Source organism: Chionomys nivalis, chromosome 7 (genome assembly GCF_950005125.1).
Source record: "Chionomys nivalis chromosome 7, mChiNiv1.1, whole genome shotgun sequence".
NCBI lineage: Eukaryota > Metazoa > Chordata > Mammalia > Rodentia > Cricetidae > Chionomys > Chionomys nivalis.
This window is the reverse complement of record NC_080092.1, coordinates 96,983,749-97,008,551: the sequence shown is the minus strand read 5'-3', so window position 1 is coordinate 97,008,551 and position 24,803 is coordinate 96,983,749. Positions and strand designations below refer to the sequence as shown.

The window sequence follows — 24,803 nt, the reverse complement described above, 5'->3', positions numbered from 1 at the left end:
CTGTCGCAGGTGGTTTAGCATGTGCTCTGATATCAGACCAGCCTGGAGGAAAGCCCCAGCTCAACTGAGCCTAGCTTGAATTACTTAGGGCAGATTACTTCACTTATCTCTGTCCTTGTCTCTTTTGTTTTGTTTTCCAAGACAGGATCTTACTATGTAGCTCTGCTAGTCCTGGAACTTACTCTGTAGTCCAGGCTGGCCTCGAACCCAGAGATGTGCCTGCCTCTGCCTCCCGGGTGCTGGGATCAAAGGCGCACACCACTGTACTGTCTCCTAGCCTCATCTTTACGAGGGAGGGGGGTGATCACTTGACTCTCACAGGATTGTTTTAAGACTGTGTTTCCAAAGCACGAAGTGCGCCACAGATGGGAACTTTGGATGCTTATATTTATTTCTTGTCACATTCACAACCCCACTGTTTAATATTTGTTTATGTGCATGTGTGTGTGCCTGCTTGAATTTACCCGCACCGTGTGTGCAGATGCCTACGGAGGCCGTAGAGGGTCAGATTGCCTGGAACTGGAGTTTCAGACGGTAGTGAGCCGCCTGATGTGGGCGCTGGGAACCGACGAGTTCTCTGCAAGAGCATTGCATCCTCTTAGCTGCTGAGCCACCTCCCCACCCCATTCCATGTTTATCCTCATTTTCTTCCTCCATGTCTCCCTTCTAGTACTGGGCATTAGACCCAGGGCTCAGCCATGTAGACGACAGTCTGGCCTTGAACTTGTAATCGTCCCCTCTGGTGTCTGGGATTGGAAGCCTGTGCCCCATTTGCTTATGGCTTGCTTTTCTGCTAGACTATGAGCAAATAATGATTTGTTTTTAGTTCATTCTTGTTTTTCTTTTACTCTGTAAGCCACCTTTACTGAGGTATAAAATATGTTCAGAATGTACTCTTAGATTCAGTATGCAAACACATGCATATAAGCATAATCCAAGTCAAGAGTCAAGACACATCTGCCACCCTGAGCCCCCACGTGCCTTTTGTCCTTACAGTCGGTTTCCATACCCAGCCCTGGCTGGGTCAGCCATCACTCTGCATTCCGTCTCGTCCTAGCATTTCATAACTGTGATCACCAACTAGGTCCTCCCTCTTAACTTTTCTGTGTTGCTTCTTATATAAACACCCCACTTCCTTCTTGTTTTCGAGTGTTATTCCACCATTCAAACCTACCTCAGCTTCCTCACTGATAACTGTTGATAGATATCTGGGTTATTTTCAGTATGGAACTATCATTAGCAAAGCCGCTGTCAGCACTTTGTTCTCCAATTACTTTCTAAGACACTACTGTACTGGTTTCCCAAGTGGTCACATTGTGGGGTTCCAGACACCCACATACTCACTTTGTGATAGCTACATAGTGGCATCTCGCCATGCTGATGCTTTTGCTCTTATTGGCCATATGCATATGTTTTTCATAGAGTGGCTATTAAAACCTCCTGACTTTTAAAATTTGAACCAGTTGTTGAGTTGTAGAAATTTTGGTTTGGTTTGGTTTTGGTTTTTTGAGACAGAGTTTTTCTGTGTAGCCCTAACTGTCCTGGCCCCGAGCTTAGAGATCTGCCTGCCTCTGCCTCCCACGTGCTGTTTGGTTTTCTTTTTTTGTAAAAGTTCTTTTAAGAACTATTTTATTTTTCCTTGTGTATGTGGGGGTGGGGGTGTGCACGTTAGTTCAGTGTCCAGAGGCCAGCAGAGGAGTTACAGGCAGTTGCAAGCTCCTACGTCGGTGCTGGAAATCGAACTGCTCTCCTGGAAGAGCTGCCCGGAACTGCTGTGCCGGCTCGCTAGCCCCTGGGCTGTAAAAGTCCTTTGTTCTAGTTTTTAAATTAATTTATGTCTTTCATATGTGTGCATCACGTGCATGTGAGAACCCTCCGAGTGCAGAAGAGGGCATCAGATCCCATACAACTGGTGTTCCAGAGTGTTGTGAACCACCATGAAGGTGCTGGGACCGAATCCCAGTCCTCTACAGAGAAGCATGTGCTCTTCTCCTCAGAGCCAAATCTATTCCAGATACAATCACCTCGGAGCCAAATCTATTCCAGACACGAGTCTCAGACTTTCATTTGTTTTTGAGACAGACATTTGTCTCACTGTTTAGCCCTGACTGGCCCGAAGCTCATTCTGTAGACCAGGCTGGTCTCAGACTCACAGGGATCCACCTGTCTCTGCCTCCCAAGTGCACCGCGGCGCCCAGTTTGTTTGTTAGTTGTATGTGGTGGTGAGACCCGAACCCAAGGCTTTGTCCACGCTGGGCCAGCACCCCACTGCGGAGCTGCACCCCAGCCATGTCTTCAGTCGCCTGTTTGACCCGTGTTCCCGCCCAGTCTTCACCTGTGTCAGTTCACGCTGGTCAAGCGCAGTCGGTTTTTCTCTTGTGTTTTTTGCGTCCTGTTGAGTTGTCACTGCTGCTTCTGTTTCTGTGTGCCGCCACAGATGTCCTGCTGTCTCTTCACCTTCTGGTTTCCCTTCCCTGAGCACCCGACAAGAGGCTGAAACAGTCCTGGGGCCGCTGTCTTGTGTGCCCACCCACCATCGTGTCTGCTTCCTACATCTTGTTGTTTCTGGTTGGATTTGACGGGTGCCCCGAGTCTGTCTCTGTATCCTGGCACACGGACACTACACAGATGTTCACCACGTAGGCACACCTTTGTCAGCACCTCCGGACACAGTCCATCACAGGCTGTCTTGCTGGGGATAGTCCACGGGGCCCTGGAGAGCATCTGCCACGTCCCTTCACTTTTCTCGCCAGCCTGTTTCCGCAGGCGGTCATCAGGTCTTCATATCTCAGCACCAGGCCTTGCAGAAGGAACATGTTTACTGTGTGGGGAAACTGAGATCTAGAGAACAAACGGTCATCTGTGTCGGCAGAGCTGGGCCAGCAGAACTAGACTTCCTCGCCGGGATCTTCCCGTGGTCCTGAGCAGTGGAGCAAGGAAGGCGGCTAGCACAGCTGCGTGGTTCCCAGGGCCTCTGCTATTCGTGCATCATGGCCTCCCATGCATGCTTGTAAATAAACAGTCGGATGAGTACGTGCCAACTTCTTTAGTGCTTAATTCACGTGGCTTTTGCCTGTGCATGCGACTGGGTGTCAGCGTGCATGCATGCGTGCATGTGTGCAAGCGTGCGTGCATGCGTGTATGTGTGTGTGTGCATGCTTGTGTGTGTTGACATAGGAATGAGACTGGCCCTTTGACCGGCTCATATGCTTAGAGTCTGTCATTCAATCCATTCTGCAGGGTCTGTGGTCCTGATGCAAGTCCGTGGATCCCTGTAGCACCTGTGTGTGCGCGCGCACACATACACACACACACACCCCAAAACTGCTGCCTTCCTCACCCCTCCCTTTCTGCAGATGGGCTGCTGGCTGTCACCCTCTCCCCAGGGTCCTGGCCCCAGTTGAAGGAGGCAACAGAGTGGCAAGTGGCAGCAACTGTAAGTGAAGGCCTTGCTGTCTGTCATCCCCACCAGGAGCCACCACTTCCCGCTTCAGTGGCACCCCTGGCTCTCCTTGCTCTCCTCAGTTGGCAGTCAAGGAGCAAGGACTAGCCTCTCAGATCCCAGGGTCTGGCCTGCCTTTGATTGGCATGCGCCTGAAGAGAAAACAGCATCCTGTTTCTCATCTCTCATTCTCAACAGAAAACCCTCGCAACCCTGCCCTACCAGCAGAGACAGACATGACAGGCAGGGCCACAGCTCCAGGCCTTGTGTCCTTGGAGGCAGGTCACTCTCTGAGTTTCTTCACTGCCCTCATCTCCAGATCCAAGACCTCCCTACCATCCGCTTTGGCATCAGATTCCCAGACATGGGTCCTGGCTTCACTGCCAGCTGTGACCTTGAACAAATTCTGTGAACTTCCCTTTCCTTATTGGGTAAATGAGGCTAACAGCAGTTCCTCCCTCGTCAACGAGACTGTGCCCGGTGCCCAACGTATAATAAGGGTTTGATCCATATTAGCCATTATTAATAGCATCGTTAGTGCCATTAGCATTCTGTCAGTGTAAGCTGCAGCAGAGCTGCTCTGCCCTTCTTCTCATCTCCCGGCTCACAAAGAAACAACACTTCCCTCCAGCGCAAGGGCTCAGCTTCTCCCTAACAGCACAGCCCCTGCGAAGAGCACTGGCTGCCCAGGGGGCCAGGAAAGTGAAGTGCCCTGTTCTGCTCTCGCCTGCCTCAGAGTGGGTCCCGGGTTTCACCCGGTCTGGTGCTGGCCAGCACTTCCACCATGCTCTGCGTGCATACACAGTCTATGCATCTGGGCACATCTGGGATGGGTGGGTACTCCCCAAGGTCTCACCTGCACTTCAGGGTGGCGCAGGACATCAGCAGCTGCTGAAGCTCCCCCCACACCTCATTCCTTCCCTGGTCATGTCCCTGTCTCCAGGAGGGACTGGCGGCCCGGAAGCAGCAGACAGCAGCCTGCCCTCCCTGCTCAGGCTGCTGCCCTTGGCCACCGCACAGCTCAGAGCGCCTTTCCCCTGTCACTCAGGCTCTCTCCAGCTGAGAGATTAGCATTCAGACAAGGGCGGGAAGGTAGCAGGGTTATGGGCTCCTATCCTCAGCGGAGAATGGTTTGGAAAGCAAAGCCTGTCACAGCCTCCTGCACACAGAGGCCCTTGATGGGTGTTCTCACCCGTCCCCCCCCCCCGTCTGTCCATCACCCGGCTGTGGTGTATGGGGAGAGAGGAAAGGGAGGACCATCGGGTGAGGAGGGAAGAGCTGCAACAGCTGAACAGGAATTTCCATCGCAGATCGGCGACACTCGCTAGCGTTCTAAGCAGTGCCCACCTCACCCTCACAGCAACTAACTCTGTCTTATGGATGAGGAAACGGAAGCCCAGAGCCAGCCGCAGCCTATTCAAGGGCACAGAGAAAGGAGGTGGTGGCAGAGTCACTGGCTCTAGCCCCTTTGCTCTTAGGTCCCTGTTGTTACCCCATCGGAGGCAGCACCCCACCCCAGTGGCCAGCACCCCAAAGCAGCAACAGGCACCCCACCCCAGTGGCCAGCACCCCAAACCAACTGATAGCACCCCACACCAGCAGCCAGCACCCCGCACCAGCAGCCAACACCCCACACCAGCAGCCAGCACCCCACGCCAGCAGCCAGCACCCCGCGCCAGCAGCCAGCACCCCACGCCAGCAGCCAGCACCCCACGCCAGCAGCTACTCATTTCTTGATCTCAGCTCTTTCCTCCTTTGTCCTTAGCTTTCTGTCTACCACACACATGAATATTCCTGTTCCTATTTCCAAACAGCAGCTATTGCTCAGGAAATGGGAAGGGAAGGAGTGAGCCTCTGTGAGTACAGTGTCATGGCCAGGAATTAATTGACACCCCCATACTTTACAGACACTCCCTTGACCTGAGTGATGGGAGTTAATGGACTCATGGAGGGCACCTGTGAAGTGGGCGCCTTCTGTGGAGGAAGTTCTGGGCTGAGGGAGGGCCCCTGGGCAGTGGATACTCCTGTGGAGGAGTTCCAGGATGAGAGGGGGCACCTGGGCAGTGGGCACCTCCTGTGAAGGAGCTCCTGATGAGGGAGGGCACCTGGGCAGTGGGCACCTCCCGTGGAGGAGTTACAGCTGAGGGAGGGCACCTGGGCAGTGGGCACCTCCCGTGGAGGAGTTCCAGGATGAGAGGGGGCACCTGGGCAGTGGGCACCTCCTGTGGAGGAGTTCCAGGATGAGAGGGGCATCTGGGCAGTGGGCACCTCCTGTGGAGGAGTTCCAGGATGAGAGGGGGCATCTGGGCAGTGGGCACCTCCTGTGGAGGAGTTACAGCTGAGGGAGGGCACCTGGGCAGTGAGAGCCTTCCACAGAGGAGTTCCAGACTGAGGGAGGGACTTTGTGCAGCAGGAGCTACAAATGTGCAGATTGCACAGAACCCAGGGTGGGAGAGGCCCTGGGAAGAAGCCGAGCGTGGGCAGGGTGTGCGGGGAAGGTGTAAACACAGTCTGCTTCCACCAAAGCCAGCCTGCTCCCTGGGGGAGAGGGCCCCTCCCTCCCAACCCACATGGCTCCCCAGCTGCCAGGGCCCAGGGAGTCACATCCTCCCCCTCCCCCCGCCGCCAACAAGCCCCCCTCTCCCATCCCATCCTTGCCCTTCATCTGGAGCCAGTCACCAGAGGAGGTTCCCAGAGCAGCACAGCAAAGAGGTGCTGTCCTGCTGGAAGTGAGTCTGGGCTGGGAGCCTGCCCTGGTACTGCTCTATGACCTTGGCCTGGCAATTTCTTGGATCGTTGGAAGGAGGCGGGCAACTCGGTAATGGCAGAGACCAGAAACAAGGATGAAGTGACAAGAACATGGTGACTAGATTAGAGAATGAAGGCAAAGCTGGGATCAGAGAACACAGACGGGTCCCCAGGAACAGTGCCCTCTGGCCATCAGCCCTGTCACTAGGATGACTCACGCCTCCCAGGAGAAAAATGGCTTGACAGGAGCTGAGACAGTTGGCCATGGATCGGGTGGACACTCCAGCAGGTTCTTTGCCCTAGTGTGACCCCCCCACACACCTCTGTGCCCTCTGGAGAGCCAGCTCCCGCCATATTCCCTGTATCCATACCCAAGCCAAGCTCCCTGCAGTATCAGCAACCTCTCCCAGTAGGTAGCGCCCCACAATAGTGGGTCCCTCAGCTGTGGCATCTCACCTCTTTCCTCCCTCCACTGAGGTGAAGCAGCTCGGGGATCCTGCTGTCTAGGGGACTATCTTCTGCCACCCCAAAGTCAGGGGCAGAGGCATAACTGCTGGGCTGGCAGCGGGGAGCTGCACGGGGAAGAGAGATGCAGCATGGGGGGTGTCTTTTAAAGATGAATGACTCCCAGACAGTCGGGAGCAGCTGCCCGCAGGGTGAGCCTGGTTCTGGGAGCAGGAGCGGAAATGGGCTTTTATCTCTGCTCTGGACCGGACAGGACGGTAAGGAGAGAAATGGCAGAGCAGCAGGGGGCAAGGGAGGTGGTTGCCACTGAGTTACTGAGCAGTCAGAGTGACAAAAACAGGTGCCACGCTTTCCCTTTCACACACGCCACTGTCCATTTGGCGCGTGCGCGCACACACACACACACAGACATAGAGCACATTCAGCACACAAGCTGGTGTTTGCTCCCGGCCAGCTTTAGGCAGACATGCCACAGATCCAGCTGGCCTGTTTTACGGATAATTTCAGGAGAGCAGCCAATGACAGGGTGAGTTCTAGGGACTGAAAAGAGGCAGATGCCACAGGAATGAGTATCTGCTGCAGAGTGTCACGGCCCAGCCCGAGACGCCAGGGGTTTAGCAGAACAGCTCCTGAGCTGACAGATGGCCAGGCCAATAGAACCCCCTTTGCCAAGCGGCTGCAAAGGCAAGAAGGTCGTGCGCTTGAATCCCCCACCTAATAGCGTTGTGGCAATGGGCTTCTCCCTGTGTCTTCTTATGCGTGTACCATAGATATCAGGATGGCTGCCTGTGGGTTATGTCAGGATCGGATTAGAGAATGAATCGGGGAGCCCTCAATGACTAAGCCCAGGCTATCCTTTATCCTTCTCTTGTTTTACAAGGCTTCTTTCTCTCTGCTTGCACCCAACTCTGGGATGCTGGGGTTCCCTGCCGTTAGCCTGGGGGAGCCTGGAAAGTCCCTCTCTCTGCCATGTCCAGCTTGGCAGGTCCTCCAACCAGGAGCTCGGGAGCACATGCACCCATGTTCTTCCTGCCAGCACCAGCCTTGCTTGTGAGCCCTATAGTCACGGTCTGTCTAGGAGCAGACCTGGAGGTTGCGGGGACAAGCCTACCTTCTCCTTGACTGCTTCTCCTGTTATCCCTCCTGACGCTGCCTCCAGCCCTACAACATCCTCCTGGGATAGGGGGTGAAGCAGGACTCCAGCTAGAAGGGAAAGCCAGAACAGTCCACAGCTCGTTCACCTGCCCAGAGGTGGTATGTGTATTTCAGGGTGGCCCGTCCCAGTCCCAGGCCACTACCTCTCCCTTAAAGATCTGCAGCACTGCCCTTAGGATGTAGCTCAGCCAACACCTCACCCCCAAGCCAAGAAAACATGATCAAGACCACACTCTTCAAATCAGCCCTTGCCCTGTGGCCTGAAGCATAAACAGCCAGCACAAGACCAAGCGGCCCTCACCCAATCTCCAGCAGTGACCTTGAGAGCTACAGACTGCCTCCCATGGCCCCCCCATGGCCCCGCCCTCTGCCCTCCAGGGCTCCTTGCCTTTACCTGTCCCGGCCAGTGGGTCACAGTCCCCAGAGCTGAGCAGCCTGAAGAAGCAAGGGCCTACCTCACAGGTTCTTTCTCCCTGCACAGAGGGAAACACTGGAGTCAGAAGATGGAGATGAACTTGTTGTGTTTAGGGCTCTCCTCTCCCTCCTACTTCCCCTGTGCCTCCCCAGCCAGTCCAGAGGCAGCCTCCATCAGCAACTGGTTCCTTGTTGACAGACAGCGTTTCCAGGTAACTGGGTGCCAAGGAATTAAGAGGTAACCAGACTAGGCTTGGCTAGATGGTTCCTAGATTTGGTCTCTTCTCTCTGTTCAGGGGGTCTAGGCCCATTTTTTATAGGCTAGACAGTTACTTGGAATTAGAGGGTCCCCCATTCAAATCTCCTCAGCCATTACCTAGTAATTATAAACAGCCACGTCCTACTAAGCCTAAGGTTATTGAGAATTACTGTGCAGGAAAAGTTTGGGAGCTAGGGGTGGTAACACATGCCTTTAGTCTCAGCACTTAGGAGACAGAGGCAGGCGGATCTCTGAGAGTTTGAAGCCAGCCTGGCCTACATGACAAGTTTCAGGGCAACATAGTAAGACCCTGTCTCAAAACAATCTAATGGAAAAGAAAAGAAAGGAAGAAAAAAGAAAGGAAGGTCTAGGGAAGCACAAAGCACCCATTGGCTATGTATCCTAGGAGTAGCACCCCAGGAGTATATGCACCCCAGGAGTATATTCACCCTAGGAATAGCACCCCAAGAGAAGCACCCCAGGAGTATATGCACTCCAGTAGTATATGCACCCTAGGAGTAGCACTCCAGGAGTATATGCACTCCAGGAGTATATGCACCCCAGGAGTATATGCACCCCAGGAGTATATGCATTCCAGAAGTATATGCACCCCAAGAGTATATGCACCCCAGAAGTATATGCACCCCAAGAGTATATGCACCCCAGGAGTAGCACCCCAGGAGAAGCGCCTCAGGAATACTTCTAGCAGTTAAGTTCCACTGTGTTTTCCAGCAACCTTGCAACCACTGTCAACAAGGCCAGCTTTAGGAGTCACAGCACATATTTACCCTTCCAGACTGACCGAGAACAAGTTGGTAAGGACGCCCTCCTTCCAGTGGGCCCTGAATCCCAAAGCTCCTGAGGTATTTTTTTTTTTTGATTTTTTTTTTTTTTTTTTTTTTTTTTTTGGTTTTTTGAGACAGGGTTTCTCTGTAGCTTTGGTGCCTGTCCTGGAACTAGCTCTTGTAGATCAGGCTGGCCTTGAACTCCCGGAGATCCGCCTGTCTCTGCCTCCCGAGTGCTGGGGATTAAAGGCGTGCGCCACCACCGCCCGGCTTCCTGAGATATTTTTTGCCCCCCTTTTTTTTTCTCTAAGGATGAGAGATGATTTCAAGATGGCTGCCATGCTGGGGCATCCATGGGCAGGCACATGTCTTACACATAGGCACCAAATAGATACTGCTTTACTTTTTTAGTATTTCGAGGGGCATAGAGGCCCCTCATCATCCAAAAGACTTTGATAAGCCAGTGAAGGAAAAGTCTAGACAAATACACCACTTTGCCCCCCACCCCACAAAGGCCACATGGCTTCAACCTAGGGAAGAGTTAACTTTCTGGCCACGGGAGACAGCGTCCTGCCCGCAGGGGCGACCCAGCCAATAGCACTCAGTGCTGGTGATGTCATGCTCCTCCTGTGCCTTCTATTGGGGACTGGACAGCGAATCCTGCAGGAGGTTCAGGCAACTGAGCAGCTGAGCCCGGTCGGTGGCAGAGAAAGGAGGAGGAGGGAGGGCCAAGGACAAGAGAGCAAATCAGCCCCCAGCGGCTCCTGCCTCCTCCCTCTGCTCCCAGCTCCTTCAACAGAAGGTTCCCCTGGGAACCTGTCCCACACTCTCATCATTGCTGAAACAAGCAACAGCCTTGGTCCGGTAGAGGGGGGCATGAACTCCCTCTCCCACTTAACCTGCCCACAGGGAGTGACTGTGGCGAGGGCTAGAACACACACACACACACACCACAACACTCACACACACACACCACAACACACACACGCACACCAAACTCACCACACACACACACATCACACACACTCACACACCACACACATACACACCACACACACTCACACACCACACACACACAACACTCACACCTCACACACCACACACATGCTCACTCACACCACACACACACTACACACCACTCACACACCACACACACCACACTCACACCATACATACACATGCTCACTCACACCACTCACCATACACACTCACACACCACACACACACCACGCACACACACACTCACACCACACACACGCTCACTCACACCACATACACACTACACACACACCACACACACTCTCATAGACACCACACACACTCACACACCACACACACTCATTCACACCACACACACATACACACCAATAGTTTCCTTGGCACCATTCCCCCCACCCCTGACTCTCCTTCACCTGCCCGAGGACTGAAGGTCTGTGTCCGAGCTGCTGCCCACAACCGCCCCGTCCTCTCTGCTGGGCTCTCTGGAAGGGAAGAGCAGACAGAGAACCTGTAGGCAGCGCCCAGCCTCTGTCCCACCCCCTGGTCACAGTCTAGCAGCCCCTGACTAACAGGCCGCCTGCTCCCACCCAGCACCACCTTCTCCGAGAGTGACCCTTTCAAGGTGTCCTTCAAATCCCCTCCCAGACCAGCTAGGGATCCAGGCGGCCACTGCTCCCCCTCGGCTTATCTGTACCCTCCCTGGAAGTTTCTCCCACCCGCAACCCCGACGCGCAGCCCCATCAGTCTCTCACGGTTCCACCCGGTTGGTGAATCTGCGGCGCCACAGCATGGCCAAGCTGAGCAGGAAGAGGGTGGTGCACATGGCTCAGCTGCCCCATCCCCCCCTGAACACCAACTCTGCCGGAAGAAGGCCACAGGTGAGGGGCCACACAAAGGCCCCGGCCACCTCTCCCAAGCAACCCGCTGTGTTTCATGAAGTTCCTGGGGATGGATTAGGAGGTTCAAGCTGATTAGTGGAGTCAGCAGAACTGACCTGGTGAAGGGAGATTAAACTCACCGGGCCAAGATCTCCCCTCTAGAGGCAGAGTAAACCAACCTACTTCAAGGTGCCTGTCCAGAATGTTCTCCCCAGAGCATTCAATACTGCCTGGGCTTCAGTGCAATCAAGTTAAGTGAGTTACTTCTGTACTGCAGAGCACTGGGGACATTGCAAGTATCAAGGAGAGCTTCAAAGAGGATCTGGGGCCTGGCCCAGTGACAAGGACCTGTAAGCCACTGGGAAGGGGCGGGATCTCAAGTTCAAAGCCTGACTGAGCGTCAGAGGGAGTTGGAGGCCAGCCTGGAAACCTAACGGGGGTATCTCAAAGAGGCTCAGTAGTAGACAGAGGGCTTTCCTGCATCCCAAGGCCCTGAGTTCAATCTCCAGTACAGGCGAGAAAGAGAGCAAGCGCAGGAGGTGTCTGAAGCTGCAGGTGCTACAGAAGGTTGGGCCCTCCGCCGGTTCTGCTTGGCTGCTGACGAGAAGCCTGCCGGACTCCTCGGTGACAGGCTGTGCGGCAGAAGGGAAGCAGGATGGATGATGAGCCCGACAGGCCGCGAAAGCAGAGCCTGCCAGTGAACCTGGCTCGCTTGCTCCCTCTGCCAGCCCTCTGAACTTTGCTCGTTACACTCCGTTTCAGGGAGAGGCAGAGTTGAGGTGCGCACTTACAGATATGAACTATAAATTATATCTTATATAACTATCTTATATAATTTAGATATAAATTATAGGCTTATCAATTATGTGCGAGACTGCTGTACCGATATATCCCCAGGTTATGAGATATGATGATGGGAGGAGAAGATGAAAATCAATAGAAATATTCTTTCCACGTCCCACCCACCAGGACCTCCTGGGCAGCTGCTTGGGTCTCAGGAAGTAGAAGGGAGTCAGCAGGGCAGGGCGGGGACATGCACTGAGTGATGTCAGGACCTGAACGCAGCACACTGTCCTCCATCCCTTCTAAGACCTTTGTTTCCGTTCCTAACCATGGGAGGTAATGCGTCCTGGCCGGGTGCCCCATCAGGCACCCCAACACTGAGCTCCAGGAGGGCCTGTAAAGTGTAAAGGTACTTGGTGACTATCAGGACTGAACCCCGAACCTTAAAGTCTGATTTTATCTCTTAGATTTTTAAATTTTTGTTATTATTATTATTGTGTGTGTGCAAGAGAGGGGGGGAGGGAGAGAGAGACAAAGACAGAGAGAGAGAGAGAGAGAGAGAGAGGTGGGGGGGGAGAGAGGTGGGTGCATGTGGAGGTCAGAGGATAGCTTGCAGGAGTCATTTCCTTCCCATGTGGGTCCCGGGGATGGAACTCAGATCATCAAGGCCTTAAATCAGCAGGAACCAAAGCTGAAGAGGAGAGCCACCTTCTGGGCAACAGGGCTCCTATCTTCCTTACTCCTGAGCAGGGTAAGGGCTAACAGGGAGCCCTGGGGAGAACCAGAGCTACCTCAGTCATCTGTGTCAACCCTTGTGGTCTCAGGGTTCCCTCTGTCCATGCCCAGACCTGAGCACCTCTGGCAGGACGAAGTTTCTGGGTCCCTCAAGACAGGGCAATCCTCCACTCTGTCCATCTCGCCCCTCCACGAACAGTCTATGATGATGGATTTGCCTAATGGTTTCCAAACTGAATCTTTGACGGTGACAGATGTCTCCACTGTCCTGCGCCTATGAGTTCTGGCTGCCCATCTATCACTCCTGACTGCCACTGTCGCATGAAGCCTCACTAAGGCCAGGGCCAGAATTCAGGACAGTGTCTTGGAACTTCCTTCCTACTTGGTTTTGGGTTTGGCATTGGTGGGGAAGAAAGGGGGGTACGGGCCCTTGGTTCCCCAGACTGGGCTTGCGTTCAAGTTCAGAGAACCAGCAGGAATGATAGATGAGAAGGAAGACTGCCAGAATTTGGGGTCCCCAGGTCTGAGAATAGTGCCTTGGGCCCAGTCTTAGGCTGAGGAGCAGCGGGACTACAGGGTCTACAAGGGAAGCCCAGGTTTGTCTGCAAGTTCGTGTCCTCTCCAGCAGGCGACGGGAAGCAATGCCTGGATGTGTTTGACTTTGAGTCAGTTCCCTACCGCGTGAAGGGTACGCACACGCGCAGGTCCAGACACCGCGCATCGGGAGTCCAATCCCTGCGCCCCCAGCCCCGCACCAGACCGGGGGCACACTCCGGCACAGCCCGCGCTGCCCATTCCGCGTGACGCCCCTGGTCCTCCCAGCCCCTTCTGCACATTGGCCACACCTACCTCTCCCAGCGAGGACCGCGGTGGCCTTGCTGGCGGGTGGGTGGGCAGGCGGGCCGACGCCAGTCGCGACGCCCCCATCCCGCCCAGTCTTCACCTTGCCAGAATAGGCTCCGCGACACAGGACTAGGGATTTGGAACGGATTCATTTTTTTAAACATTTTTTCCCCAGCAGACCACATCCCCGCCCCCAGCTCGCAGTCCCCCGCCCCCCGCACATATACCCTGCACACACGCGCGCGCGCGCACACACACACACACACGACGCGCACAGACACACACGCTCGCTCGCTCCCTCCCTCCGGCGCTCTACTCTGAGCCCTCCCGCCCGCCTCGCATTCACCGGCCTCGGCTCTGACTCCTCGCTCCCGCCGCCTAGCGAAGCAGCGCTGGGCTCGGAGCTGCTCATGGAGAAAGTGCCCGGCGACATGGAGAGAGAGCGCAGGGAGCGGAGCGAGGAGCTGTCCGAGGCGGAGAGGAAGGCGGTGCAGGCTACGTGGGCCCGGCTGTATGCCAACTGCGAGGACGTGGGGGTAGCCATCCTGGTGAGGTAGGTGTCGCTCCCGGCTTGGCGGGGCCCAGGACAGGGAGGGTGACAACGACTGCGGGCAGAGGCGGGCTCGGCCCGCTGCGAGCTCCGGCGCCACCTCCCCAGCGACTGGGAATGGGTCATGGTAGTGGGGGCGCCCTGGGACGATGGAAACCCTAGCTGATTCCTTCCTGGCCCGGGGCTTTGGGCTCACGAGGAACTAGACGCGGGAGGGCACTTGGTTCCTCTGGCCTCAGAACTCACCCATCCCAGTCGGTCTTCCTTATGAGTGACCCTAGCGACCCAACTGAGATGTACGGCCATCTGACCAGCCCCTCAAAGGGAACGGTAGGGACTCCCCGTTTCAGAAACGACTCCCCGTTTTAGAGACAGGCAGAGAAACTGAGGTTCAGCCAGGAAAGGGTTTAAAGAGGATACAGAACGCCCTGTCCAGCTCGGCCCTTTGGAAGAGCGCAGCAGTGAGCAGGGGACTAGAGGTCAAGAGGCCCAGTGCCCAGTTGCCCCTCCCGGGCTCTAAAAGTGAGGCCAGTGCGAGCTGCAGGTGAGACAGGTGAGTAAAACCAGTAGGCTTTAGGACGCAATCCTGGCTGAGTTTGTTAGGGTTTTTTTTTGGGGGGGGGTGGCTTTCAGGAGACAGGGCCCCACTCTGGACCCTCCAGCCAAATAGGTATATAGAAGTATAGTGTCCGTCCCCAGGATCCCTGAGGACCCTCACCCTAAGTGATGCTCTATTTACACACCTGCACGGCTAATATCCCCAAACCCCACAAGCTAGACACTGACTAGTTACAAATCACACCTGGACTATTCCCACACACGCTGGACCCAGGGGTACAGGCAGAACAGGGGCACCCACTCTTGGCAGGGGGAGACTGTCAAACCTAGGGCAGAGCAGGGCAGCCTTTTGTGAAGTGGTGGACTGACCGCTGCGGCAGGTGTCTGCCTTCCAGTCCTGGCCCCTTCCCCTGCTCTTCTCCTCCCCTTCTGCCTCTGCCTCCGGCAAGCCTGGGACTTACCCAGCTCCCCGCTGATATGCCTGGATTCCAACTCAGAAGTAAATTTTGGAGGAAAAGAGCAGAAGAGTTTTAGAGGAATTGGGGGAGAGTTCCTGAGGAAGAGGAAGGGGCGGCTGTTTCAGAGCTCACTGCCCTGCTGGCGGGAACCAAGGAGGGCCACTGGGATCCCAGAGCCGCAGACAGATTGGCAGTGTAGGCACCCACACACAAGCTCACAGCGGGGAGTGGAGCCTCGGATGCGCCAGCCTGCATCCCCAGAGAGCTGCTCTCAGCCTTGTGTTGTGCCCCTAGGTCCACAAAGCACATGTAGGCACCAAGGGGAAACAAGGCAAGGCCCTTAGGACCTGGGGATGTCAGTGAGTGGCTCCCCCAGGAATGGGAGAAGAGAGGGAACAGAAGAACAGGGTCTGAGAACAGGGTTCATTCTGTACCCTGGGAGCCCTTTCTTCCTCGGTTCGCCCCCTGACACCCAGGGACCAGGCCTGGCTGGGGAAGATACTTGCTGACAGACTTAGTACTCAGAGGCCCACAGTGACCCCGAGAAGACCCGAGATGGCTAACAGATCTGGTTTGCCGAGCTTCCCAACAACCACACCTCACCTAACTCCAAAGCCAGCCTGACAACCCCAGGCCAACACTGGACAACCCCAGCCACTCCCCATGACTCCAAATGCCACTCTAGGGCTCTCTGCCCTAGGCCTGGCCAATAGAAGGGGGCAAGGCCAAGACCCCTAGCTTCTCATAGCTTCACGGGACCCATCCGTAGATTTCGCTCACAAACTCATGTTCTGACAAGCCCCAAATGTTCATCCACGGGACCAGGCCCTCTGACCACCCCTCCCCCATTTCTGTCCCTACCACCCACTCTGCCTGCAGAGTAGGGGACAAGGAGGAGGCTGGTTACTACCAGGAAGGAGTTCCTGGTGGTGGAATAGAGGAGGAGCTTGCTAGCTGCCCTAGGGTCTGAGGCAGACCCCCATGTTTCCAGTCCTTGTGAGAGAGGAACCCAAGGAGGGAACACCACCCTCCCTCCTGGTTGTAACGCTGACACCTTCCCCCTCATACACAGACAAGCCTATTTCAGGCTCTTGGAAGCCCAGATGCCTCTGGGAGCTGAGAAACTCCCCAAGACTGGCTGCTGAGGTTTCTCCCTGGCAGCTCAAGCCAGTCAGGGAGGGGTGGGAAGAAACACAGACTGGAGGGGAAGCCAGGATGACAGCAGAGCTCAGGCCCCTACTCCCTAGGAAGGTCCTCCCTCAGGGCCACACACGGTGATGCTGTGTTGAGGCAGGAGACCTGTGTTCAGGACCCATCCCGGCCTGCGGTCCCTGGCCAGCAGCGTTGAAGTCTGGTCCATTCTGTTGCTGCCTCTTGGGCAGCCTTGGGGACCAGCCAGTTCCTGATCCATAAGCTGAGGGGCAAAGCAGCGCTTGGATAGTAAATGCTCAATGAGTGTCCCCTGGGACGTCCTGCTTGGGGAGAGGAAAGAGTTTCTAGACTGCGGCAACTAAATACTGTAAGAGACGCCTTGCAGATTGCAACATGCCATACCCCCCCCCCATTAATTTTTTGTTCTTTAGGGCTGGGTTTTTTTTTTTTTTTTTTTTTGCAATTGTGAAAACCAAAAAGCCTGAGATGCTTATTATTGTGTGTAGGGGTGGGAGCATGTTCGTATGCCGTGTGGAAATAAGAGCCAGTTCTCTCCTTCCACCTTGTTGAGGGAGTGTCTCTCTTGTTCCTGCCACTGCGCTGTGTCTGAGGTACCCTGTCTCACTGTCTAGGAGTGCTAGGGTTACCCGTGTGCCGCGGCATCCTGCCTTTTGGTTTTCACACATTCTGGGAACCAAGCTTGGTTGCCAGGCTTGCGCAGTGAGTCAGTTCGACCCACTGGCTTGTCTCCCTGGCCACCGAGGCATCTTTCCTCATGTGTCCCTCATGAAAAGCTTCCAGAGAAATCCTGTGTGTTTTCAGGCCCGATGCCACCTTGGTCCACACCCAGTACCTCTGAAGAAGCCAACTGTGGAAGTTTTCTCAAATTCTTAAAGACAGGAGGAGGGAGTCACAAAGTGTGTGTCCAAGGTCACACTCAGCGTCCAAGCAGGTCCCTCGCCTTCCCCACATGGATGGTGCCCTGACCACCCAGTCAGAACCTTCCTGCCAAAAGCGGCTGTAGCCCCAGAAGGGCTGGCCGGCCAGATGTTCTGTGTCTATCTCCCTCACATCAGACTCTCAGGCCTGAGCCACAAGCTGTGAGCTTCCTCTGATGCGTCAGACAGACAGACAGACAGACAGACAGACAGACAGAGGGTGGTGACACCCAACAACACAGGTCAGGATACTTTACACACTTTCTAAGGAATCATTAAAGAAATAGTCTTTCATTGAGTCCCAGCTAGGGGGCCCATAGGCTGGGGTGATGGATCTGAGCACTTGTGAGACCCAGCCTCCACTTACGGTGCGGGGTCTGGTCTGACAGACTCAAAGGGCAGCAGAGAAAACTACCTGGTGGCACCGATAGCTGTGGCAGGAAGGCCACACTGGGTGGTCAGAGACGGGCAGGTCTGGCATGCGGGATGTGTCAGGCATCCCACTTCACGGCAAGGAAGGCTGGCCAATGGTAAGTGCCGTAGTCGAACTGGGATCGAGGACTCTGGGCAGAGGCGTGGAGACATGGCGCTGGGGAAGCGGATGGGCACAGTTCATAAGAAGTCTGGGGCATCTGACTTGGGTGTAAAACTAGGGAGCCAATGCCTGTTTTTGAGTATGAGAATGATGTAATGTAAGAAGTCTAGGGGGATTAAACCCATTTAGATAAACTAGAACAGGAGAGGGCCAGTACCAGGAAAGCCCAAATTCTGCTTTGAGGGATTGGGGGGGGGGGGCGTCCATGCCTCCAATCCCATCATTTGAGAGGCAGAGACAGGCTATGTCCATGAGTTCAAGATCTCACAGATAATCACAAACCGTACCACAAAGGCAAAATCAGTTGTTTAAATTAACATTTGGTGCGGGGCATCAAGGAGAAAGCAACTGAGCTGGGAGAGAAGGGTGTCTCTCGTCGGCTCTTCACTGGCTGAGCCAGCACAGTTAGGTCACCCTGGCCTCACTTTGTTCACAAGGAGGGCGCCCCTCTCTTCTAAGGATGGCGCGAGTCCATGCACGCCGTGGACACCTTGTCAACCCTTGTGGACGACAAGCCCTTTCCTTTACACTCGGCCCCCACAGCCTAGGAACGCTGATGCCCATTTTATGGATGAGGAACCCGCACTTAGAGAAGATAAATAACGGGCGCGCGCCTAGGAAGCACCAGGCCCAGGATTCAGTCCCCAGCACTGAGAGAAAACTTACATAAGGAGCTGGGTACGGGCATATGGGTGGGGAGCATGGCAGTGCATGCCCGTAACCCCAGCACTCATAAGGCAAAAGTGGCAGGAATGTTGCAAGCTTCAAAGCCACCCTGGCCTACCCAGAGATCCAGATCAACCAAGGATGCTCAGCACGCGCTTATCTCAGAAAAGACGAGGAAGAAGCAAAGGAATTACAGTGGCTTGTTCTTGGGAGGACTGAGGCAGGATTGTTTGAGCCCAGGAGTTCGGGGTCATCCTGGGCATCATGATGAGTCTTTAAAAACCAAAACGATTGCTGGGTGGTGGTGGCTCACGCCTTTAATCCCAGCACTCACTCAGGAGGCAGAGGCAGGAGGATCTCTTCCAGCGCTAGGCCAGCCTGGTCCACAAAGTGAGTTCTAGGACAGCCAGGGCTACATAGAGAAACCGTGTCTCAAAAACCAAAAACCAACCAGCCAAAGAAACAAAAACCAACCTAAAACAATTGTTCCAGAATCTCTCTCAGTGACCAGAGCAGGCCTCAGTGGGGTGTAGGCTCAGAGAGCACTCAAGAAGCAAGGCAGACGGTGGCCTGGCACAAGAGGCTGCCAGCCTAAACAGGTCCAGCAGGTGGTCCCGGCAGGACCTGGCCAGAGGGAGAGCCTGTGACGGAAGGACAGCTCTGTATGAGAGTGAAAACCATTCTAGGTGTGGGAGCATGCTTGCTTCTCCAACCCTGCCTCCATCTTGGCCATTCCAGCAGGATTTAGAAGTCCCCCCTCACACTTCAGCACTCACCCCCTTTCTCCTGCCAGGTTCTTTGTGAACTTCCCGTCAGCCAAGCAGTACTTCAGCCAGTTTAGACACATGGAGGACCCCTTGGAGATGGAGAGGAGTCCCCAGCTGCGGAAGCATGCCTGCCGGGTCATGGGGGCCCTCAACACTGTCGTGGAGAACCTGCATGACCCCGAGAAGGTGTCTTCTGTGCTCGCCCTGGTGGGCAAGGCCCACGCCCTCAAGCACAAGGTGGAACCTGTGTACTTCAAGGTATGTCCGTGCATTTACTCTTGTCCAGAGCCTGCAGGCCATTGTGCCTGTGCCCTCCGGGAGGGCTCCTGAATAGCGGAGATGGCTACGGTGCTGCCAGCCTGCTCCCTTGGAGAGGCTGAGGCAGGCAAGACACGGCGGCAGGAGAGAAAGACGCCTCCAGCGCAGTCCTTGTCTTGAGAACATGGGCTTCGGTAACCACCAGGCTGCTAGTCTGTGCCCGCCACACAGGCCAATGTGGGCTCTCAGGGATCCTGGGGACGGCGGGAGGCAGGGTGCCCAGGCGTTTACTCCTCCTTCCCTCCTTTGCCCCCAGATTCTCTCTGGGGTCATTCTGGAGGTGATCGCCGAGGAGTTTGCCAATGACTTCCCTCCTGAGACGCAGAAAGCCTGGGCCAAGCTGCGTGGTCTCATCTACAGCCATGTGACCGCTGCCTACAAGGAAGTGGGCTGGGTACAGCAGGTCCCCAACACCACCACGTGAGGAGGGGGTGAGGGTGGGCTGGGCAGTCTCCCTGCTATGTCCTATCTAGTCCCCTAGGCTTCCCATCTCTCCTGGGACCAGGGACTGACTCTGGGGCATGCAGACGCAGGAGTCTGATACAGTTAATGGCAGGCACCCCACAAAGGGCCTGCGTGGCAGCATCCTTCTGACTTCAGGCCCGCTTCTGCTCAGCCCCTGCTCTTGGCTGCACAGAGTTGAGAGCTCCAAGTAGATTTGTCTAGGCAGTGCTTCTCCATGTCTGGAGCAGGGATGGCTCAGGTCACCCAAGGCTATGACTGTCTCCTGGTGGGGCGTTGGCTCCTAAGACTCAGAGCAGCACGGGGCCAGCCCCACCCCTTCCTCTGTACCAATCCTTTAGGCCTGTTCTTCATCTCATGCTCACCCGAGGGTGCTTCCATACAACTCCCTGCCCCAACAGAGCTGGAGCCAGGAGGGTCATGAGGACACATACACATGCCCAGGCCCACAAGGGACCTCCATGGGTGTCACTCACACGGACAAAACTAGGAGATGTTTACTTCCAGTCTGACTAGAGGACAGCACCCACTTCTAGGCTCCAACAGGGCGGACGGACGGACTCAGTGACTCCCGCTGGCTGGGAGCGCAGCGAGGGCTGGCCTTCCGATGTGGTGATGTGGCGGCTGGGAACACTCAGACCCCCCAGACCCCCGGGAGGCAGCTGACTCTGGGAGCCAAATGGAAGGACAGAGCCAGGGCTGAAGTAGGAAGGAGAGGAGCGGAGGCGGGAACAGGAACTAGGGGTCAGCCAGCGGCTTGGGACACGTGTTCTGGAGAAACATTCCCAGCAGTTTCCCATGGAAAAGGCACTGTCTCCTCAGGCCCTTTCAAGGCCCCCGTGCCACCTCCTGTTCACGGGCCTCCCCACCCGGCTCTGCAGAGGAGGTCCCTAAGGGTGGGGAGAGGCCCGGCCTGTTGCCCTTCCTGCCGCAGACCGACCAGTCAAGTTATGCCTCCCCCACCTCAGCAGCTCCCCAGGAGAGCACAGTGGAGTTCTCAGGAATTGCTAGCTGCAGCCAGGTCAAGTCCAGATGTGTACAGCTGGACCTGGCCCGCCCCAGACTCTGGAGTAAATGAGGGGTGAAAAGAGGTTTACCTGCCAAAGAAGGGCATCAGCTAAGCTTGGAAAACTGGGGTTCCCTCCAGCTGCCACTGAGAGAGACCAGAGAGGAGATTGTGGGAGGGGAGGCAGTGGAGGGGTCCGCTCTCCCCCGCAACTCTCCTCCCCAGGCAGGCTCTGTCGCCCAAGATGAGTCTGTTTACAGCAATGACACAAGACTTCCTGCTTTTGGAGAAAAGAGCTTTTTACAGGGCCTAGAGGGACGGTGGGGAGAACTGGCCAGCAAGCCCCAGTGAATCAGAAACACATGGCTGGAGTCTTCCTGCTCCTGCCCCAGCTGGACCCCAGGGACTCAGCACTGGCCAAACCTCAAACATCATCTTGCCCCGCTTTGGTCCTAGTGGGCTGAGCGGGCGTGGGTGATGCAGGGGCCAGACAGCCCACGGGCTAGCTACCTCACCTGGGCCTGAGCACCCATACCGGGCTTCCCCAGCTGTCACAATGTGGAATTGCCCCCTGGTGTCCCTTGACAGCCTCTGTCCCCATCTCTGGTCTCCTGGGGTCTTAGGCATGGGCCAGGGCCTGCAGGTCCCAACCCATTCCAGGACCTCCCCTTGCCTCACAGGGTGGAGTGGAGTTTTAGGGCTGACTTCTAGAAGTCCAACTTCTCTTATCAGGGAAACACACTGAGCCAGACACCACTGTTTATTGAACTGTCTCTGCCTCCGGGTGTGTAGCTCTGTGTGGGTGGAGGGGCGCTGGGACAGGGGGATGTGACGGCCAGGGAGCTAAAAGGAGTTTCACGGGCGGAGACACTATGCAGAAGCCAGGGAGCCCTCTGCTAGGACAGTACACATCCTATTTCTAAAGGAAGAGAAACCAGTTCCCATCTGTGTGGTGTTTGGTAATCAACAGGTCAGGCGCTGGCCACGCCCTCTGCACCCCCTGACAGGTCCAGGTCTCTCCTCTCCTGGGCTACCAGACTAGCTTGAGGTAGCACCATAGGATGGGGATAATGGGGTATTGTGCAACCATGTTGCGTCTCTCAGCCAAAAGTGTCCCATCTCATGATTCCCGGTCCCCCCTCCTAGTGCCCTAGGTGTCCCCTTCGGCCTTCCCCCACTGACCCCTATAACCTGTCCCCTTCATCTGTCTCATCCACAGCCCACCGACCACGCTGCCCTCTTCGGGGCCATAGGACCCCTCCCAGCCCCCCTCTCCCTGGCAGCACTTTGGGCAGAAGGCTGAATTCTGAAGACACTCCTTGACCTTCCATTTCTGGGTGCCAAGGAAGCTGGAGGAATCCCGACTCAACTTCCCGAAAGGAGGCCTTCCTCATGGCCCTGGTCCCCCCAGGCTGCTGGGAGGTGGGGCTAGCTACCTTGATGCTGAACCTAGCAGTGGGGGACCCTCCTGCCTCCCCAGCAGGGGGTGCACCCGTCTTAGCTTTTCTACTTCCTGTTAGAGAGGGACCTAGCAAGCAGCCGGTGGGAAGCCAGGACAAGCTCGTGAGTCACTTCAGAAAGGCACTAGCCCCACTGCGTTCTGCCCACCAGCATGTAGGCTCACCTCAGCATCTAGAGTATCACGCACACATGTCTACCACATATACAGATATATTCTATATACGATCTCTATATAAATATATAAATATATATAAATACATATCTATCATGTGTAGCTGCAGGCCCAGAAGCCTCAGTCTTGCCCAGCTATGGGAGGCCAGGGGGATCCCCAGCATGTGCCTGGGCAGCACTCCGGGGAGTATGGAGAAACAGAGAAGAGGGCGGGGCCAGGAAGTGGAGTTGGGGTGCCTCAGCTTGCCCCCATAGCTCAGTGCTCTACATTCCTGCCCGTCTACAAAAAAGAAAGAAAAGATCTAGTTTGCCCAGTGTAGTGGCACACACCTGTAACCCCAGCAGGAGCCTGGGAGGCCAAGAGCATCGTTGCAATTGCAAGTTCGAGGTCAGGTGGTCTCTACCCAGTCTCCATGGTGATGAGCAGGCTAGCCAGGGCTACACAAGCAGACCCTGTCTCAAACAAAATAAAAAATAAGATCTGGCTCTCCTCACCTTCCTAAGGGTTTGGCTGACTGGCTTACCCTAGGAAGGGCAGGGACCAGGGCGCACCAAGAGCTCAGAAGATCCCACTGGGGCGGCAGCCAGTGTTTGTATCCTGTGTATGCATGTGTGGAGGGGTGAGGGACAGCCTCGGTAAGGAGCCTCACCTGCTCACTTCAGACAGCAGCCAGACCACAGGACCAGGGACTCCGTCCTCAGTGGAGACCGAGGGCCTTTCCTGCCCTCCTGCAGGCCACCAGGCCATCCTGTCCACCTAGTCTCCTTAACGTTGCTGGGGACCCCGTGCGTACTCCCTGGTCCGTGTGTTCTGTCCTGGAGGATGTCTTGCTGCTGTGGCTGCCGTGCCTGCATCCCCTCCTGTCCCATCCTCACGCAGCCTCCCTGTAACCGCCTGTCTTTTTGTAGTTTCTGATGTTTGTAACCAGCTGTGCCATTAAACAGGCCCGTTCTTCCTGAATCTGGCCTCTGTTCTTTCCCACCCCGGAGACCTGCCTTCACCTCGCTCTTCCCCGGTCAGCGTTTCTAGATAGAACATTTTCATTGGAAACACCTCCCCTGTGCTGGCCCTAGCTGCTCCGGGGCGCTCTGGGTTTCGGGACTGCAGATCACTGGGCTGCTAAGCAGGAAGTCAGAAAATGAAAGAGGAAATGGGTCTGTCTTATTCAAAAAGTCAGAGAAGCTGGACCTACCTGGTGGTTTGCAGCTGTTCCGCTGCAGCTACTCAGAGGTTGAGGCACGGGGGTGGGGGTGGGGATCACAAGTTTAAAGCCAGCGTAGGTAACTAACTCCTTAGTAAGACCTTGTCTCCAAATAAAAAATAAAGAAGGCTAGGGACACAGCTCAGTGAAAGAGAACAACCTGGCATTCGTCCACCAGGCGCTAGGCTTAATCTCCAGCACCTCCACTGGGGGATGAAAAAGTCAGTGCCTTTTGGGTTTTGTCCTGGAAATCTAGCAAGGGCAGGGTCAGTGTGGAACGAAGGGTACATTGTCCGAGGTGAGCTCGGCGACACACTCCGGTCACCCCCCCCCCCCCCCCGGCACTCAGCAGGCTTACATAGGATGATTACAAGTTGGAGGACAGCCTGGGGAAGAGAGGGAGGGGAGAGGATGGGGGGGTCTTGTCTAGATGTCCATGCAGAAGGGCCTACACACCGGACATTCCATACTCGATGCTGAATGCCGGTCCTGAGGCTCCGGGGGTCAGGGGTCAGCCCTTGGGTACCGCCGAAAGGGAGCCTGCTGGAATCCGCCTTGAGCTCTGGGACTAGATAGAGTCTCTTTCCAAGCGCTGCTGGGCCAGGCCTGTCCATCCCCCCATGGCCATGGTCACAACAGCAGCATCAAGTCCCTGAGGAGGGATCAAGGAGGTCACTGCATGGAGGGGGGTGTACAGGAGAACAGGAAACAGCTTCTGCCCCTTGGGAAGGCTTCTTGCTGTCTGGAAGGACTCAGCTGACAGGGGCAAAAGTCTTGTCTCTCAGCCCATGCACTTGAACGTGAGCCGTGCCTTCCTTTATCTTCTGGGCCCTGGCACAGCAGAAAGCATGCTGGAAATCCAAAGAATAAAGAAATAGCAGTCTTAGAAAGCAGGACAAGCTCGTGGGCCAAGAGTAAACTGTGAACTGCAGGAGGATGCTGGGTGCCGGGAGGGCAGTGCTGGCCAGACCTTTCCAGGGAAGGAGTGTGCCA

General features: G+C 55.5%; 2 protein-coding genes across 2 annotated transcripts; one reads left to right on the top strand and one right to left on the bottom strand.

Annotated features, from left to right (window-relative positions):
- Nucleotides 1-741: 741 nt before the first annotated feature.
- Prcd (photoreceptor disc component) lies at nt 742-11,090 on the bottom strand. Its single transcript, XM_057776615.1, has 4 exons — nt 11,020-11,090; nt 10,681-10,749; nt 8,205-8,283; nt 742-3,007 (listed from the first exon to the last, which is right to left on the bottom strand). The coding sequence occupies exons 1-3, from the start codon at nt 11,088-11,090 to the stop codon at nt 8,262-8,264; spliced, it is 162 nt and encodes a 53-aa protein (XP_057632598.1). The 3' UTR covers nt 742-3,007; nt 8,205-8,261.
- Nucleotides 11,091-13,725: 2,635 nt separating this feature from the next.
- On the top strand, nt 13,726-23,569 carry Cygb (cytoglobin). Its single transcript, XM_057776442.1, has 4 exons — nt 13,726-14,059; nt 19,217-19,448; nt 19,765-19,928; nt 22,196-23,569. The coding sequence occupies exons 1-4, from the start codon at nt 13,917-13,919 to the stop codon at nt 22,227-22,229; spliced, it is 573 nt and encodes a 190-aa protein (XP_057632425.1). The 5' UTR covers nt 13,726-13,916; the 3' UTR covers nt 22,230-23,569.
- The last annotated feature ends 1,234 nt before the right edge of the window (nt 23,570-24,803 follow it).